This window comes from Orycteropus afer, unplaced genomic scaffold (assembly GCF_000298275.1).
Source record: "Orycteropus afer afer isolate SDZICR_OR568_19922 unplaced genomic scaffold, OryAfe1.0 scaffold00058, whole genome shotgun sequence".
Taxonomy (NCBI): domain Eukaryota; kingdom Metazoa; phylum Chordata; class Mammalia; order Tubulidentata; family Orycteropodidae; genus Orycteropus; species Orycteropus afer.
The window spans coordinates 11,989,797-12,009,953 of record NW_006921645.1 but is presented as its reverse complement, the minus strand read 5'-3'; the positions used below and the strand labels follow the sequence as shown (position 1 = coordinate 12,009,953).

The window sequence follows — 20,157 nt, the reverse complement described above, 5'->3', positions numbered from 1 at the left end:
CAGCATACAGATTGAATAGTATGGTGAAAGGACACATCCCTGATACACACGTTTCCTGATTTTAAACCATTCAGTATCCCCTTGTCTGTTTGAACGATTGCCTCTTGGTCTGTGCACAGGTTCTTCATGAGTACAATTAAGCATTTTGGAGTTCCCATTATTTACAATGGTATCCATAATTTTTTAATATCCATACAGTCAAAACCCTTTGTGTAGTCAATAAAACACAGGACATCTTTTGTATTCTTTGCTTTCAGCCAAGATCCATCTGACATCACCAATGACATCCTTTGTTCCATGCCCTCTTCTGAATCCAGCTTGAATTTCTTTTTAAATTTTTTTTTTTTAAATGCTATCTATTACTTTTATAAAGTAACAAAAATAGACAAAATTAATCTATAGTGATAAGAGGCAGGATACTGGTTGTCTTTGGGAAGCAGCCACTGGAGGAGGGATGGGAGGCCTTCTGGGATGCTGGTCATGCTTTTTTTTTTTTAACTCTTAAGTTTTGTGCATTTTTCTGTATTTATGTTATATTTAAATAAAAGTTTATTTTTAAAAAATGCTATCTATCTAATAGTGTTCCCTCCCCTCCCCTCTCACCCCGGTAACCAACAAAGAAAATTTCCTTCCATATATAAACCTTTCCTTGGCTTTTTACAAAAGCGGACTAATACAATATTTGTCCTTCTGGGATTGACTTATTTCACTCGGCATAATGTCCTCCGAGTTTATACATGTTATGTGGTGCTTTGCAGATTCTATGTTATTCGTTAGGGTTGCATAGTATTCCATTGTGTGTATGTACCATAGTTTAGTTATCCATTCTTCAGTTGATGGACAGCTTGAATTTCTGGCTGTTCCCTATCAGTTTACTTCACCAGAATTTTACTTTTCTGTGATAGTAATGATATGGTTCAATAATTTCTGCATTCTTTTGGATCACTTTTCTTTGGTATGGGCACAAATATGCATCTTTTTCAGTTGGTTGGCCAGGTAGCTGTCTTCCAAATTTCTTGGCATAAACGAATGAGCACCTCCAAAGCGGCATCCATTTGTTCAAACATCTCAATGGGTATTCCCTCAATTCCTGGGACCTTGTTTTTCACTAATTCCTTCAATGCAGTTTGGAGTTCTTCCTTTAACACCATTGGTTCTTGACCATATGCTACCTCCTGAAATGGCTGAATGTCAACCATTTCTTTCTGGTATGTTGTTGTTGTTGTTGTTATGTGCCGTCGAGTCAGCCCCGACTCATAGCGACCCCTCCTTGGGTTTCCGAGGCAGTATCACTGCGGAAGTAGGATTGCCCAACCTTCCTTCCGAGATAGTGACTGTGTATTCCTTTCATCTTCTTTCAGTGCTTCCTGCTTTGTTCAATATTTTGCCCATGTTGTTGTTGTTGTTGTTGTTATGTGCTGTCGAGTCAGACCCGACTCATAGCGACCCTTCTCCTTGGGTTTCTGTGGCAGTATCACTACAGAAGTAGATTGCCCCATCTTTCTTTCGAGGAGTGGCTCCTTTAATAATGCAACTTGAGGACTGAATTTTTTCTTCAGGTGTTTCAGCATGAGAAATGCCTAATGTGTTCTTCCCTTTTGATTTTCTAATTCTAGGTCTTTGCACATTTCTTTGTAATACATTACTTTGTCTTTCTTGAGCCACCCTTTGAAATCTTCTGTTCAGCTCTTTTATTTCATCATTTCTTCCATTTGCTTTAGCTACTCTCCATTCAAGAACAAGTTCCAGAATCTTTTCTGACATCCATTTTTGTCTTTTCTTCTTTTCCTATCTTTCTAATGATCTTTTTCTTCCTTTGTGTTTGATGTTCTTGATGTCATCCCAAAACTCATCTGGTCATCACTCACTGGTGTTCAATGCATCAAATCTATTCTTGAGATGGTCTCTAAATTCAGGTGGGATTTACCTAAGTTTGAATTTGGCTCTTGTAGACTTATTTTAATTTTCTTCAGCTTCAGCTTGAGATTGCATATGATATTGTAATAAACTAAACTTTCTGCCATCAAGTTGATTCAGACTCACAGCAGCCCTCATTGAGTTTCTGAGATAGTAATCGTTATGGAAGTAGATTTCCCTATCTTCCTTCTGTGGAGCTGCTGGTGGGTTTGAACTGCCAGTCTTCTGCTTAGCAGTCAAATGCCAGAGCTCCTTGTGATATTGTAATATAAATCCTAAAGTATATCAATGCTGTAGCCATGCTATTATAGTCTAAATAATATAATCCATTCGGAAGGAAGATGGGGCCATCTACTTCCGTAGTGTTACTGCCTCAGAAACCCAAGGAGGGGTTGCTATGAGTCAGGTCTGACTCAACGGCACATAACAACAACAACAGCAATATAATCCATTGCTTACTAGTGTGTCAGTTAGGAATGCTTTCAGTTACAAGTGAAAGAAAGCCCAAATGTTAAGCAAGCCAGTTTATTTTTCCCATATAACAGAAGTCCTGAGTGTTGTGGTCTAGGGCTGGTATTCTTTTTTCTTTATTTATTTATTTATTTTAAATTTTATTTTGATTTGGGTGAAGATTTACAGAGCAAATTCACTTTTCATACAACAATTCACATATACTTTGTCTCATGTTATTGACCACAATTTACCACAATGTAACAGCTCCCCTCCCACTTCCTCCCCATAGTTACCTCTTCCCAGTGTCCATCCCTCCATACTCTCCTGCCACCTGAGCTGTCTCCCTGTACATAAGCAAGGGCTGGTATTCTTGTTTAGTGGTGTCATCATCGACTTGAGCTCTTTCTGCTCCATCTTCCTTAGAGTTTTGGCTTTTGTCCTCATGCTTGTCACCTCAGAGTCACAAGGTGGCTTCTGTGTGTCTAGACGTCATACCCATAGTCCAGTCAGGAAGAAAGAGGCAGATGAAGGAGAGAACGATTTCTCATCATAAGGTAGTATTGACTTTTTAGCACTTTATAGTAGACTTCTCCTCACATCTCACTAGCCAGAACTTGACTACTCACTCACCATTGGGCCTTTGCTGGCCCAGGGATGCAGGTTTAGACTAAGCACATCTTGCTCCTTCTTTTCCTGAGATCAAGAAGTGTCTGTGTGCTCCCAGGACATAGAGGGCCTGGTTAGCAGGAAGAAGCAGGAAGATAGTTTTGGACGGGCAGTCGACAGATTCTGCCCATGTGTTTGTCATGGTTTTGTGTGTGCATTGCCTCTACTCCCTGTTAACATTATGAACTTAAAAGCAAGAACTCTATTATATTTTTTCCATAACTCATAGTGTTTGAAACAAATCAATAATAATTTAGCTTTATTTATAAAGTTCTTTCTCATAGGTTGTATCATTTGATCCTTTGAAGTAAGCAGCAGCCCTTTGAAGCTGTATTGAAGCTGTTAGCCTCATTTTCTACAGGAGGAAATTGAAGAAGGAGGTTAGGGACTTGCTCAAAACTAGTACAATAGGGGCTTGTCTGGCTTTAAATCCAGAGCTCATTCAATGCATCACACTGTCTCCTGTTGTAGGGGCTAGAGGAAGACTTGTTGATAGATGGCTCGAAGGTTAGTTGATGTCCCCAGTTACCAGGCAGCCATTGTGGGCTGGGTAAGAACTTGATAAGTGCAGCAGGGCAAGTGTTGTAGTAATGGGGTTCCCAGTGTGAGCTGGGCAAAGGGACTGGACAGGAGTTGAGCCCTCCAGCTGGGCACCATGTGGAACTCCACTGTGAAAACTAGAAATCCAGTCAGCATGCAGAGGACAAGGGTAGAATTATAATTGGTATCTCAAAGATTTGACCATAAGTGGAGGAGAGGCAGCCAAACAGTGCAGAGTTGTATGGGGGAATGACCTGACATCACAGAATCTCATTTAAATAGTAAAATGCAGTGATAAGGTTATACTACACAGTCTAGTGGTTTCCAGATAAAACTGGCTGCACCAGAGTGCTCTGGGTGGAGAAGAGAGCTTTATTCAGAATATATATTCCAGGGTCTACTTCAAATAAACTAAAGTGGAATATCTGAAGGTAGAGCCTTTACAATATAAACACAGACAGGTTCAGGAACCATTGCTACTCATCACCTTTCCAGATGATGAAAATAAACTTGACACATTAAATGAGACTAGGAAAGCAGGAGAATTATAAAAATACAGTAGTAATATTGGGAATTTGTAATATGCATAATAATAATTTATTGAGACCATATTTTGGGCACAGTACTGTACTGAGGGCTTTTTACACATTATCTCACAAACCATCCCAAGATAGGGACTGTTACAGTTCACTTTCCACAGAGGAGGAGTCAAGCTTAACACAGTTGTGACCTCCCAGGGTCACAGCCAGTCAGTGGTGGAGTTGAAATTCTACCCCAGCCTGACTTCAAGCGCATGTTTCTAGCCATTGTGCTTTACTGTCTTGCAGCGTGTACCTTGCCAAGATAAAATGTAGAAGGAGAGGCTTTAGTTGGCACAAATGGTCACTGGGGTACCCACAGAGGAAGGACGCACAGGAAATGTGGCATCCAGGAGCGAGCTGGGAGCGGGCGTGGAGCCATTGTGGGCAGACCGCTATATAATGCTGATGACGTGGTTAAATCCCACGCTTGCCACTGAGATGAGGAAGAGCAAAGATGTCCAGGTGTAAAAATGTGTAATGTCGATAAGTGGAAACATCAGACTAGCACAAAAGGGAAATATTTTAGAAGTCAGGAACCTCTCAGGAAGCCAGAGGAAGATTCTAGAACCCTTGGAAGCTCCAAATATGTGAGTTCCCAGGATGAGAATGTTGCAGCCAACTCAGTGACCAGTCTCTGAGGGAAGGAAAAATGGCTGCTCTCGACAAGTGGAGAAAAGTGAGGAGATCTTTGAGCAGAAGGGGAAGAAAAGTAAATGGTTTCAAAGACCCAAAAGTAAGCCATGTGAGGGGTGGTCAGGTTTTGAAGAAAGTAATTGGTTCTTTATGCCAACAGGGCCCAACTATTTATTCAGCAGAGCTCCAGGTTATTGGTGTCAGGCCACACGAGTCAGCTGGCAGTGCAGCTTCTCAGCTGCGGTTGCCTTGCCAGCAGGACTAAACCCTTTGCTCCTCCCCTAGGGAAGCTCATCAGAGTAATAGAGAGTGATGGTTCTGTGGGGATAACCTTGAGCCGGCTCCAGTTTATAATTTGCAAATGTTGGGACTGAATGATTAGTGACCATTGATTGGCAACACGCCTATCATGGGGGTGAGGGTCCTCTGCCATTACTCCTAGTGCCTGTGACCCTGCAGTTCAGAACCCCTGCATGTCATGAAGCCAAGCGGAAGGGCAGAGAGTGAGCCTCAGTTGGCTTTTGTGCCCAGGTCTTTTTTTTTTTTGAAGGTTTATCTTCTCGGCTGGCCCTTTGAAAGATTTGGTTGGAGGTGTGTTACTTAAAAACGGAAGCGTAGACAGGATGATTTAAACGTGCTTGATGAACCAGCTATAGAGGGCTCTGGTGGGCGAGGACAAAGCAGAGCTTGAGGGCTTCCAGGTGGAACAGCTGATCAGGAGGCTCACCACTCTGGGTGTCTACTGTGTTTGCCCTGGACTAGGCCACTAAGCAGAAGGTTGGCAGTTAGAATCAACCCAGTGGCACCGAGGAAGAAAGGCGTGGCAATCTACTTCTGTAAAATAAGGGGGAAAAAAATAATTTCTTGTCCAGTTGATTCCGTCGTACGGTGACCTCTTATGCTTTAGAGTAAAACTGACTCTGTAGTGTTTTCAGTAGCTGTGACTTTTTGGAGGTGGACCTTCCAGAGCACCTCTGTGGGGGTGTGAACCGCCAGCCTTTTGGTTAGTATTTGAGTGCTTCACTGTTCGCACCACTCAGGGACACTGTAAGATTTCCATAGACAGGTGTCTCTATCCTGAAAGTCTCCAGGTTCTGGTGACAGAGTGTTCCAAGTGGAACAATATGAAATTTCAGATTGCATTTATTGTCCTTTTATTGTCTCTTAACAAAAGGAATACATATCATTAGAGAAAGATTGGAGTTCAGGGAGGGTGTGTGTGCGCAAACAGTTAACAGGTTTGGCTGCCATTGAAAAATCATTGAAACATCAGCCGTTGAAAACCTGATGGAGGAAGCAGTTCTGCTCTGATACACGATGAGGCCACTGTGAGTCAGAATTGACCTGACAGCAACTAGTGTGATATGATCAGGAGGCAAGAAGAAAACAAAAATTATCCCGAAATTCTCCTCCCCTGCAAGACAACCACTGTTAACATTTAGTGTTTCTGTTTCTGACCTATTTCATTTTTACCAAAAGGAGATTAGAGTGTGGCTGCATTTTTCAACTTTCCTTACTCTTAATAATTCCTCTTTAACATATTGTTGTTGTGTGCCGTCGAGTCAGCCCTGACTCATAGCGACCCCTCCTTGGGTTTCCAAGGCAGTATCACTACGGAAGTAGGATTGCCCAACCTTCCTTCTGAGGAGTGGCTGATGGGTTTGAACCGCCAGCCATCTGGTGAGCAGTCAAGTGCCTTAGCTACTATGCTACCAGAGCTCCCTCTTTAACATATACTCACTTCATTAAACATTGGAACAAGGGGAATGTGTGATCACTCAGGGCTTGGGGTGGGGGGTGCGTCATCAAAGAAGGCTCCTGGAGGAGTTAAGGAAAGTTCAGTTAGATTTTGAAGAAAGGACTGAACGTGGCCAAGCAGAAGGGGAAGCATTTTCATCAAGGAGCCGTTCACTTTGGGGCAGCATGCATGGGTGGGTGTGTTTGCATGATACATTGAGACCACGGGCTCACCGTGAGGGTTGGCATTTCCCTCCTTCCTTCTTCCATGCCTTCCTTTTTTCCTTTCTTCCTCGGTCCTCCATTTATCCATTCCTTCACCCAGTAGTCATCGAGAGCCTCGTGTGTGCCAGGCAGTTGCTTAGCTGCTGGGGCCGCAGTAGTGATTGGTACAGATTTTGTCCCTGCTCTAGTGGAGTTTACATTATAATGGACAGACACATCTGCTTTACTTGAAGACAAATATTTTTTAATATTCTAAAAACAGTAATATGGATATGGATTTTGTGGAATAGAATACAAAAAAATGGTATGAATTATCAAGAAAATATGAGGCTCCCCCTCCCCCAGGGTGGGGCAGCTCTCAGTTGAGCTGTTGGAGGTACTTTGGGGGAAAAGTTTGAGAACTCTCAGTGTGGGCTGCAGTGCGTACAGATGTGGGGAGTGCCCCCTGGCTCTAGGACTCATTGAGTGCATCAGATTAGCTAAAACAGATGGCTTACATCAGGGAAGGCTTACATCAGGGAATTTTGGGAGATCTTTAGAAAAGACCATAAGGGCCAGATTATGTTGGACTTCAGATGCCAGGATGAGGATTATTTTGACCTTTACTTTTAAGACCCTTGGGAGCCATTGAGGTTTTTGAACAGGAGGCAACATTTGCAAAAAGATATTTTTGGAAGGTTATTGTGGGATCAAAGAGGGTGGATTGGCAGGACCAGAGGACCAGAGAGCAAGTCTCTTCCCCAGCCCCGTTGGGAAGGTGAGGGTTTGGGCTAGGTGGTGGTGGGAAGAGTGATAAGACCCAGGGGCATTTGTCAGGAAAGACCAGAAGGGATTAATGACCCACTGGAGGTGCAGAAGGAACACCAGAGACAGATCACACAGATGTGAGCCTGAGACACAGGGAGGATGGACTGGCATTGCTTCAAGTACTCAGCAAGAATTTACCGAGCATTTACACTGTGTTGAGTGCTGTGTTATAGTTATCTGGAGACAGAATTGGGTGAGATGTGGTCCCATACCTCAGCTGGCAGAAATGGGACCCTCAGGTCGGAGCTGTTAGGGAGAGACCTCTGGCTGTACCTTGGAATCACCTGGGAGCTTTTTAAAAATATGCATGCCAGGCCCTCTGAGTTAACTGTTTTGCCCAGGCAAGGTTTTTGTTAGGTTGTTTTAAGCTCATAGGTGATTCTTGGAGTCCCTGGGTGGTGCTAAAAGTTACTGTGCTCAGCTGCCAACCAAAAGGTTGGAGGTTTGATTCAACCCAGAGGAGCCTCGGAAGAAAGGCTTGGAGATCTATTTCTGAAAAGTCAGCCACTGAAAACTTTATAGAGCACAGTTCCACTGTGACACACATGGGGTCTCCATGAGTCAGAATCAACTTGACAGCAAGGAGAAAAAGATGATTCTAAGGTGCAGACAGGATTGGCAACCATTGAACTAGGATAAAGGGAGCCTATCCAGGTGGAGCTCTTTCAAGAACTGAAGTACAGAACTGAAATTTAAGTGAAGTGATAGTTTGTCGGGCCTTTGAATTTTGGAATTTGAAAGGCTTTGTTTGTCATGTGACTAAGACCAATGAAAGCACCCATCCATTACCTGGCAAGTTCTTTCCAGACCAGAGTCTCTGCGATGGTGAGTATGTGCTAACTTTATGAGGAGCCAGGAGGTGGGGGACAGTAGGAGAAAGGGTTGGGACAGGAAGAAGGAAACCTGAAAGATGACTTAAAATCTGAATTGAAAATCAGGACAATTGAATTAAATGCAAGAGAAACCATTCACAGACGGAAAACAGCTCAGGGGATGTGGCTTTGAATGTATGAAAGAGATGCTGGTGAGACAGAGATAGACAGTAAGGAGGTACCCTAACTTGGCGGGTGAACCAAGATGATTATCAGAAAATGAAAACGAACAAATGGACAGAAGAATAATAGGGGATAGTGACAGGAGGTGACCTACAGTAATTGTGTACATTGAGAGCTTGGTTTCATGAGCCAGGAAGGCTGGTGAATCTTTGCTTTACTTTAGTATTTATTACACCATCTGATACAGTGACTCAGGAGAGGAGAATCCCTTGGGGGAATGCAAATATGCAGATTTCTGGGATCATCAGGTTGGGGTGGGACCCAGGACCCCCATTATTTATTTATTGTGCTTTGGGTGCAAATTTTTGAAGCAGATTTGTTTTACATTCAATGGTTCATGCACATTTGATTTCACGCCCCATTACCATCCCCAACCATAAATAACTTTCCTCCCCTCTCCTCTCTGTGACCACAGTTTTCCCTTTATGTGGATGCTGCCTTTCTGATGTCTCACAGCTGGTTGTTCTAAGGGGTGCATCTCCCTAGAGTAGGTATTCTGCTTGTAGGTCTTTCTACTGTTGGGCTAAGAGCCAACCCACGAAAGTGAGTCAGTTTATAGGCCCGAAGGATAAACCAGGGCCATAGTCTCAGGAGTTTGACCAGTCTCTATGCAACTAGGAATCCTGGTCATTTTTGCGTTTTTTAATTTTGTTCCACATTTTTCCTCCCACTGTATCCAGAATCTCCAATTTTGATCCCTTTTCGAGTGGTTGGCATTAGTAGGTGGGCACCATCTAGTTCTTTTGGTCTTGGGATCCATCGTATCTTTGGACTAATTGTTTCCAGATGCCTTTGCTTTTCTTCACTCTTCTTTGCTTGAGACGAGAGGAGACCAATAGTTGCATCGTAGGTGGCCGTTCAAAAGCTTTTAAGACCCCAGTCGCTACTCACCAAAGTAGGATGTAGAACAAGATTTGTTTTGTACTGTGTTGCGCCAATTGAGCACAATGTCTCCCAAGAGTATGGTCCCGAGCCCACAGGCCCAGGACCCCCATTTTTAATACGTTCTCCTTGGATGCTGTTGCACTTAGTTCAGAAACTCTGCACTAGAAAAAATAGAAATTAAGGAATAATCACTGAAGGGTTGAGTCTGGACCAGTGACTGAAAAAACTATGCCAGATGTCCCTGGGAACGTGCTCTGAGAGGCTGTGGGGAGAGTGCAGCCCATCCGGAAGTGCTGAGGGAGAGAAGAAAGGAAAATTGAATTCCCAAGGAGGGGGCTGTGATTCAGGAGAGCAGAGTGATGCTGCTGTCTGCAGCTGAGAATGAGCAAGGCATTTTACTCTCAAGATCTGACTCATTTTCTGAACTGAAACCTAAGGAGCCTGAGAATCCTGAAAGATTTTGCTCGGTTCCTTGGGTTCGTTCAAGGAAAAAAAAAAAAAAAAAAAGTATGACTTTAATGTTTTTCTGTGATCAGTGATCTTGTGCCTTCAGATTTTCACGTGTTAAGTTTGTGTGATGTTCATATTTCTGATATTCTAAAATCCTATGTCTCTATATTCTTCTTCCTCTGGGCTGGTGCATTTGTTTTCCTATTCAATCAAAGACAATTCCAGAAAAGCAGGGGATCTATGCTGTAAATGCTCCTAGTATTGCTTAGAAGTAAGGAAACGTGAGTAGGAATCAGGAACCATACTGTCATTCTGACTGCTCTCAGAAGTGATGGTAGTTGTCAGCTGCTGTCACGTTGGCCTCGGACTCATGGTGACCCCATGTACAACTGGTTAGGACCCTTGTGATCATAGGGTTTTTCATTGGCTGATTTTTGGGAGTAGATCACCAGGCCTTTCTTCCTACTCTCTCTTAGACTTGAAGGTTTGCTGAAACCTGTTCAGCATCATAGCAGTATCCAAGCCCTACTGACAGACAGGTAGTGGCTGTGCATGAGGTGCATTGGCTAGGAATTGAACCAGGGTCATGGAAGATGAAAATTCCACCACTGAACACCACTGCCCTTGACTCTCAGAGGCAGGTAGCTCACTATTTTTTGCCTCTCCTTCATTTAATATTGGTCATCAGTTACAAATTGGTTTACATTTTATCATCCAGAATTCACTTATTAAAGCATCTCCCTGCCTTCAGTTCTGATTGCCATCTGATTCTGACTCATAGCGACCCCTGTTGGGTTTTGAAGCAATAAATCTTTACAGAAGTAGATTGCCTCATCTTCCTCCCACAGAGCAGCTGGTAGGTTTGAACTGCTGACCTCCTGGTTAGCAACCAAATGGTTTACCCACTACGCCACCAGAGCTCCATATATTGAAGTATACACATATATAAAAGTTCCATGTTCTCAGACTGTGTGAACATTCACAGTGGTGTATGTGCAGCTTGTTTACTCATGTTGGAAGGCTGTTGCTGACCTGCCTTCCTGTCCCTCAGTCTTAAGCTGTTTCTCCTCTGTTTGCTGGTAGCTGCTTTACCCCCAGGAGATTTGAGCTCCTTGAGGTCATTTTTTAATCTCCAGTACCTAGCACAGTATCTGCCGCTTACTGAGAACTCAATAGTGTTGAATTGACCACTTTTTAAAGAAGGATCCGAAGTCAAACATGATTAAAGGATTTTAAAATACAATCTTTTAAGTAGAATTGGAATCATTTGGCCTGGAGAAAGACACCAATGTGACTAAATAATGCGTCTCACCTCAACAAGTGAAGACATAGCACTGTGGCCCGCTGTTTTCTGTTTCAGTGGTGAAACGAGAGAAGGGAAGCTTTGGATCAGGTCCTCCGTCTGAGATAGAGACCCTTTTGAGAATCTGTTGAAAGCAATAGTCTTACTTGCCAAAAAGGGCAAAGCATAAAATGTCCCCCTGGTGCTAGCGGTCCACTAACTGCCTCCATAGCCAGTCCGTGGACTTTAAGTGAATAACCTCTGAGTTAGTATAAGGCACTGAATGTGAGGTGTCCTTTCCTGCATGGAATTAGAAGGGAGACCAGATGACCTTCTCTGGTCTTAATCGTCTCTACCTGTCTTCTTATCGTGGGTGCATTTGTCAGGTTCCTGGCTTTATGTTCAGCAAATGTCAGTAGCATTATCCTCTCATCACAGCAGCTCTGCAGTAATACCACAATAAATCTGCTTGTTCAAGCACTTATCCTCAGAGTTCATTATTCAATTTAAACGTTTAAGAAAAAAAGCTCCATGTGAATCCTCAGGAATCAAAAAGGAAGAAGGCATTGTTTTACCCTAAGGCCTGCAGAGGTGGCCCCACCTGCACTGCCTAGAGGTGCCGCAGGCTCTGGCTGGCCTTCCTTGGGTTGGAGAAGGCTGCTTGCCTTCACAGGTGCCTTCTCTGCTCCTTCCATTCCCCTAGATCCTTGGAGATTTTTTTTTCCAAAACATCTAAGTAAGTTTTAATGAAGAGAGGCTCCAGTGTGGCCTTGCCTCCAGGAGCAGCGCCACGAGGTCTCTGAGGGCGGCCTAACAGCCAGCACTGACTCCAAGCATGGCTCTCTCTCTCCCTGGGTTTCTCTTCTCCCCGGTTCTGGAGTGTTCTGGAATACTCGGGCCAGAAGCCAGCCCAGGCAAGAGAGCCGCCAACCTGCTTCCAGCAGGGTGGCATCCCTTTTGAAGCCCTGCTTAGAGCAGCGCCCTTGTCCCGTGGACAGTTAGAAATCATGCAGGATATTTTTGATTCATAAATTTCCAAGAAGGAGGACTTTGTGAAGCAGTTTTCTCACAATTGTGTTTCTGGGATATGGGGTTATTATAAACACTATCAGGATGTCATGGGTTAGATGAATGTTTTTGTCTGATTATTTACCCATTTGGGAGATTAATTCATTTTATTCTTTAAATGTCATGTTAAAAACAAACAATTGTCTTAAAGTATTTCCAGAAAATTGTCTTAAAATAAGTTATTTCCAGAAAGTAACTTTAGGATTAAGAAAACTTAAAAAAAAAAAAAAAAAATCTCCAAATAGATCTCAGTGGCTGGCCACTTCTGTCATCACAGAGCGCCCGGTCATGCTGCCCAGTCTAAGAGGGTACCCTAGAGCAGGACTCGTCACCTTATATGTGTGTGGAGCAGTCACTCAGGGACCTTATGAAAATTCAGGGAGACAGGAGTCAGCATTGGTAGCAAGTTCCCAGTGGTGCCGCTGCACAGTGGTCAGGACTACAGTGGGAAGTGAGAGTCCAAGCAGCAAGTGAGTGTCTCACTGACCTCAGTGCTGCCTGGGCCAGGGAACCCGATTTTCTTCTGTAGGGAGCTCTGGTAGCACAGTGCCTAAGGTGTCTGACTGCTAACCAGAAGGTTGGTGGTTCAAACCCACCAGCCACTCCATGGAAGGAAGACTGGGCGATCTACTTCCGTAAAGGTTTACCGCTTCTGAAACCCAGTGGGGTTGCTGTGAGTCGGAATCAACTTGATGGCAGTGAATTTAGTTTTTTTGGTGAGGGAGAGACCCATTTCCATAATGATGGATGTGTGTGTGCAAAATACTTATATATAGCTGGAGCTCTTGTAAGAACTTGTTACTGATCATTACAGAGAGGAGTAAGTCTCCTTGGCATGTTTGTTCACCAAATGTGGTATCAAAAGGTTGAGTTTGTGTTCCAGAGAGGCTCCTATCTTTCTCTGATACCCTGATGGGATGTGATCCCTTAGCCACTCAGAACTCTCTTTGTACCTCCACCTCATACTGTGGTATTTCTCATTCTCCCCACTGCCCCTAGCCTGTAGGTTCCTCAGGGCAATGGCTGAACCTCATTTCTCTTTGTTCTTAGGAGAGAGGTGGGGCCAGGGAGGGATGGAGCAGTGGCAGGTGGGTGTCAATTAGAAGGCTGGGGGCAGCAAAGCCTGGATTTCCCATCTTCTTCTCAGAGCTGTGAGGAGCCAACAGGTAGATGAGGAGTCCACCAGCAGGGTTTTACTACCTCAGCCCAACAGCTGTTAGTTTCCTGAGCACCTACGCTGGGATGGGCTCTGGAGATGTAGGGATCAGGAGGACAGCCGCCAGGACCAGCGTAGACAGTGGAGAGAGTGGGGGGCAGGAGAAGCTGTGTGTGATGCAGGCCTGAGGTTTCAGAGAGGAGACCTGAGCAGGCTCACAGGGCGGAACAGGCACACCAACGCTGCTGTGCTGGGTCTACTGCCAGGAGTCCACCCATGGGAAGGCTGGGCCACAGAGTGTAGGCCACACTGGTGGGGAGAGCACAGTGGGGGGTGCAGGGAAGGCAGCCCTGGAGGGAGAAGACACAAGTTTCAAAAAGGAGGCCCCCTACCCCTTCTTCTTACCCTGGGATGGGAACACGGAAAAACCAATCTGAGACCAGCAGAGCTCCAGGCTCAGTTTGGAGAAACCCGGTTGTCATAGTGACCTGAGGGAGCATTTCAAATACTCACTAGGACTCAAGTGTTCCCTTGTGGCCTAATTTTTTTTTTTTCCTGGATTCTTAAAAGATAATGAGGGGCAATAATTTACTTGTTTTAGAGAAATGACAGCACCATCCCACCCACCCCACTCTCAACACCAAAACCTTCCCTGAGGGGTCACTGGTCTGATCCTTGGACCTGCTCCCCTATGGGGGCTCCTGGAGGAATGGGGTCATGATCACAGTAGTTCCTTAGCAACAACACAGTGCTGGACTCATCCTGAATAGATGAAACTTCAAACCTGTCTTGAGTGTTGAGAAGCACATCAATTTGCTAAGTGGGAGGACACATGTATTTATAAATATTGAAGAAGAATTTCCTGAGTTTTAAGAGCTTAACAGTACTGACCACTGTCATGTGTGAAAATGCTGTGGAAAATCTGTAGCCCAATTTTTTTGTTTCAGATTTAAAATATGCACCCGACCTCCATCCCCCACATGAGTGCTCTAAGGCTGGAATCTCTACTTTGAGTTTTAAAAATACCTAATATCCTTTCTGGAAAAAAGGTGGGGCTATAAATATGTAAATAGATAAACTGAAGAATACTTTTTTAGGTGGGACTTGGACTATAGAATAATAGGATATGAGTGTAGGAAGAGACCTGGTGCTCTGCTTGTGAGGCCTTGAAAACATCTCAATTCCTGCATCTGTAACTTGGGAGTAATACTACCTACCTCACAGATTGAAAATGATGCTGTTACAGGGATAGCACATGCCTAGGGCATCATGTGATGTTGAGGTGATGTTACAGGTAGGGAAACTGAGGCTGGAGGAGGGTTCCTAGCCCTGGCCACACTTAGGATCACCGGGAGCTTGTACAAACTCCTGCTGCCTGCATCTACCCCACCAGTTGCATAAGCACTTCCAGCGGAGCCAGGCATGGGTATGTCATCATTACCACAGGTGACTGTGATGTGTGAGTGTTGAGAACCCCTCCCGCTGCCAGGGCAGCGTCTCCTGATTGCTCTCAAATCTTCCTCCCCAAAGTAGACTCTTGCTTTCTGGCTTGGGGTTTCCTCATCTTGGCATAGTCACCCTAATGGCCTTGTGCCCTGGACTCAGGAGCTGACACAAACCTCTGAGGGCACATGTTGCCTCCCAGAACACATGTGTTCTTCTTACCACTCTCCATCAGGGATGGGGGTTGCCCACTTTCTTCTAAGCCTCTATGAGCCATTGTTGTGTGAGAGCAAGAGTCTACCCAAGTGGAACAGAAGCACCAGGACTCCTGAGGGACCCTCCTCTCAGTTGAGGCAAATTTGGAGCATTGAGGGGAGCATTAAGAAACCCAACACCTGGTACTCCCGAGAGAATTGCCTACAAACAGTTGTGCTCACAGGAGGTAAAATTCTCCAGCATGGATGGGACCTGCAGGACCCATATGACCCTCCAGAGCATGGCACAGATTGCCCTTTGCCTCCACATCCCTGGTACCAGCCTTCCTGGGGCCAGGCATCAGCCAAGAGTGCAGGTCGGGAGTGCAGGCCAGGAAGAGGATGAGGCTCTTTGACTCACAGGACCCTCAGGGGCAGCATGACTCCTTGGTCAACCTGGGAACAGACCTGCCTTTCACTCCTCCACCCTGGCTGAGTCCAGGCCTCTCTGGAACAGGTCATCTCTAAAGCCAGCCTCTGCACTCAGAAGTGTCCCTAGGATGTGGCCAGGCAAGGCCTAGGGGAGGAGAGGAGGAAGTCCAGAGCTCAGAGCCCTTCCCTGGTCCAGTGTGACAGCCAAGGCTAATTGGCACCAGGGCTAGCTTTAGAAATGCCCTTTCTAAAGACAGCCTATGGGCCCTGGGCAGCCCTGCTGGTCTGGAGCTTGGTGTCTAGGCATACACCTCCATGCAAGTGTGGATCCCAGAAGCTTGCTTCCCAGGTAGCCTCTGCCTGACCCCCAGAACCCAGAGCCTTATAAGCCCAAAGACCCTCACACTGTCAGGCGCTCTATCTAGATGCTATGTGGCTTTGGCAGAGTGCAATGGTGTGGCACCCCTAGCCAGGACTCCTTTGTGGACTCACAGGGCACCAACCTGACCTTGTCAGCCAATTGGGCCCACCTTCTGGAAACATGAGCCTTGGCATAGGGGTTTCCAAGGCCACATAGCCCACAGGAGGGCGTTCTTAGACCCCAAGCCAGATTCTGGCCTTGAGACCCAGCATAGTCATGCTTTGCGTTTGTTTTGACTCAGCACAAGCTGGCAGCTTTTCTGACTATTTGGTGTTTAATGTGTGGCTTGAGGCTGTACTGATACTGACCATCAGGATGGGGAGTGGTGGTACAATGCCCCTGCAGGAAAAATAAGAGACATTCCATAAGACTTTGGTGTAGGTGATGAGGCTACTGGGCCCATGGGCACGAGTCATTAGATGCTGGAACTAGCTAGCAAAGGACCTGGTGAAATCTGCACCCATTGACGCTATGACCAGCATCAAGATACTCCTCATGTTAATTCATGTGTTCAGTGGGCCTGTATTGAGGGCCCCTGGGGCTAGCATCTCAACTGAGTACAAATAGTTAGGGAGCCTTCCACTGGGTACATGATGGTGCTGTGAGGGGGCCTTAATGATAAGCACCAAGGAAACACATAAACAGTTCAGAGGCTATAAGGTGCCCAGAAAATTAATGTCGGAACTCATCTCCCTTATTGTCCATTCAACCATGTTGTTGTTCTTAGGTGCTGTTGAATTGGTTCCGACTCATAGTTACGCTATGTACAAAAGAATGAAACACTGCTTGATCCTCCATCCTCCAGTCCAGCTTGAGGCTCCATCCTCACAGTCATTATATTTGAGGTCATTATTGCAACCACGGTGTCAATCCATCTTGTTGAGGGTCTTCCTTTATTTCACTGACCCTCTACTTTACCAAGGAGCTCTGGTGGCATAGTGCCTAAGGCATTTGACTGCTAACTAGAAGGCTGGCTGTTCAAACCCACCAGCCACTCCTCGAAAGGAAGGTTGAACAATCTATTTCCATAGTGATACCACCTCAGAAACCCAAGGAGGGGTCGCTATGAGTCGGATCCAACTCGAGGGCAGTGGGTTTGGTTTGGTTTGGTTTTTCTACTTTACCAAGCATAATGTTTTTCTCCAGTAGCTGGCCCCTCCTGATGAAACCACACCCCATAGTGGAAGTTTTGTCCTTCCTCTGGGAGGACCTCAGGGAATCAGGGGGAGGGTGGGGAGCTGACACCAAGAAGTACAAGGAACCAGACTGAGAAGTAGTCCTGACTGGAAGAAGGCTCATCTCCAGTGGTCTTGAAAAAGTGGGAGGAATTGGTCTTGGTCTAGCTCAAATGGGGTCTTGTCAGAGATAGGAGGCACTGAAGCCAGAGTCAGGATCTTGGGTGTGGTTTGGATGCGCAGGCCCCTATCCATTGTTCCAGGTCTATAGTCCAGCAGCTTGTAGGAGTGGGTTACTGCCCTGGGAAACACCTAGGTAGAGTCTACAAGGTGCCAGGACGAGGAAAAGGGCTCTCAAAGCTCAAGCAGCCCTTTGTGTCAAATCACTGAGCTTGCAACAGGGGGCGAACTTCGGGTCCCACAGCCTTACTGTCCCCTTCCTGCAGCTTCAGGTTGGCTCCTTAGCAGACCTGGATGCTGATACTGGTTGCCTCCTCACAGCTGGCAGCTGGGTTTGGTTGAGAGGATGCATGGGAATCTCAGAAACCTCTAAACCCACAGCACATGTGTAAGGTAGCATTGTGACAGCTGAATGAGCCAGGCCCTCGTCAGGTCTCTTGTGATATCCCAAATGGTCTGCAGCTTTTAGAATTGCACATTCCTGGTTGCTGGGACCTGGATTTTGTATGCTGTCTTTGTTACCAATGGGTTTAAAGAATAGAAACTTATTTTCTCATGATTCTGGAGACTAGAAATCCAAATCAGGATCTGACTCCTCCTGTGGCCTCTCTTCTGGTTTCTGATATCTGCTGGTGATCCTTACTGTTCCTTTGCTTGTAGATGGATCCTTACATGACATCTGTCTTCCTCTTGTATGGATTTCTGTGCCTCCAAACAAAAAACCAAACTCACTGCCATTGAGTTGATTCTGACTCATAGCCACCCTCTTCAGGTTTCCTGAGGTGGTAAATCTTTATGGAAATAGATTGCTCAGTCTGCCTTCTGCAAAGCAGCTGGTGGGTTTGAACTGCCAACCTTCTGGTTGACAGTCTGATGCCTTAGACAGTATGCCTCCAGAGCTCCTTATCTATGCCTACTCTGCTCTTTTTATAAGACACCACTTATCTACCAGGTCCCATAGATAAGGTTACCCGATTAGGGTTTTAGGACCCACCCTACTCTGTTATAAACAACAACAACTACTCTGGTTATAACCTCATTAACATAACAAAAGAAAAAGTCTATTTCCAACCTGTCATACTTATAGGTGTGAGGGTTAGGACTTCAACACACATATTTTGGGGAGTTAGTTCAATCCATAACATATGTCCTCCTCACCCTTCCTCTTCAGCTAATCCACACAGTGCCTAAAGGCACATACATGCTTATTAAGTGTTAGTTGAACAATGAGAGGCTGCCCAGGTCTCCTGGTTGAGGGGATTGGCTGGCTTGACTGAGGGGATTGGCTGGCTTAACTAAAGTGAAAAACAGGAGGGGTGAAAAGCAGCCTCTCAAGTGGTCTTCAGGCCTGTACCCTGGGTCTCATGGAATCTCTGTGCCTTCCAGGCCTGGCGCTCTGCCTTGGGTGGGCCCCACCCATCCATGGGAAACTTAGAGATTGATTTTGGTCACTATTCGCCCTCTTCTCCATCCTTTTTCCTGGAGATCTGCCTTCACCATTGTCCTTTTCTCTTCCCTTTGGGTCCAGATCCTGGCCAACATCTTCCTCTACCTGTGTGCTATCATTGTGGGCATCATGTCCTACTACATGGCAGACCGCAAGCACCGCAAGGCCTTCCTGGAGGCCCGCCAGTCACTAGAGGTGAAGATGAACCTGGAGGAGCAGAGCCAACAGCAGGTGAGGCTCTTTCAGGGCAGCCTTGGGCCTTGGCTAGTTCAGGCCTGAAGCTTGAGTTCAAAGACTGTGGTTTGGGAGGAGGGACCTGTCGGGAGGGAGTGGAGCCCAGTGCAGTAGCCCCAGGGACTCCAGGATGAGGTGATAGCCTTCTAAAGCTGGGCTCCTGGGCTCCTGTCATTAGAGGGCTCCTTCTGGATTTCAGAGAGCTTCCAGGACTCATCAGAGTCTCTTGTTCAAGATTTATTCCTAAATCTTCCCTTTGCTTGACCTAAACCTCTCCCTGTTTTTTAAATTTAAAATGTACCTCTTTAAAGAAATGCATTGCCCAAGCAGACAGCAATGATTCTCTGTATTCCTTCCTCAGGTGAAAAGTTTTTACTCATTTATTCTGAATTATTTTAATCCATGGGCATCACGATGTGTTATTCCTCCTCTGGCTTCCTCTTTCACTCTTTCTGGTCCAGCTGTAGGTTCTCACTGGATGCCGAAGAGCCATTGTCCTCTCAATGTAGTAGGTTGGGCCTCCGCAGGACAGATGGGGTCCCAACCCATCTCACAGCCTCAGGAGACCTGGGTGAGGTCCCAGTAGTCTCACACTCTCCACCCAGGAACTCTCAGTTTCTCTCACACAGGGCGATCTCCCCACTTACTTCCTGTTCTTAATTGCTTATGAAGAAGTAAACCCGCCCAGTCCCCAGGGCCCTGCTGCTGTTTACATTGTTCCATTTAGAGAAGTGCCTGTCTGTCCCTGCTCTTTGTTTACTGGCTTTAATCCAGCCTAATCCATGACCCCAGTGGTCCTCCCAGTTTTCATGTGATTTAAAAAAAACCAAAAAAACCATTGGCATCAGATTGATTACTGGTCACAGGCAACTCTATCCCCTTGTGTTTTCAAGGTTGCAAATCTTTTTAAAAAATTGTTCTTAATCTTATTTATTTATTACTTTTGTTGGGTGAAAACATATGCAACACATTCGCCAACATAACAACTTCCCATTTACAGCTCAAGGACATTGATGACATTTTTCATGTTGTGCCACCGTTACTGCTATCCTTTTCCAAAGTATTCTTCCACCATCAGCATGAATTCAGTGCCACACAAACAAAATCTTCTCCTTTCCTCCTTCCTCCTACCCCTAGTAACCACTAATAATATTTGGTATATATATATATGTATAT

The 20,157-nt window shown here is 45.4% G+C and overlaps 1 protein-coding gene across 1 annotated transcript in view; it reads left to right on the top strand.

The window, feature by feature from the left end:
• Window positions 1-20,157, top strand: part of ADCY3 (adenylate cyclase 3) — a 152,252-nt gene that overhangs the window by 47,723 nt on the left and 84,372 nt on the right. The window contains exon 2 of the mRNA XM_007939278.1: window positions 18,829-18,978. Within this exon, the coding sequence (XP_007937469.1) occupies window positions 18,829-18,978 (150 nt within the window). The remainder of the gene's footprint in view (window positions 1-18,828; window positions 18,979-20,157) is intronic.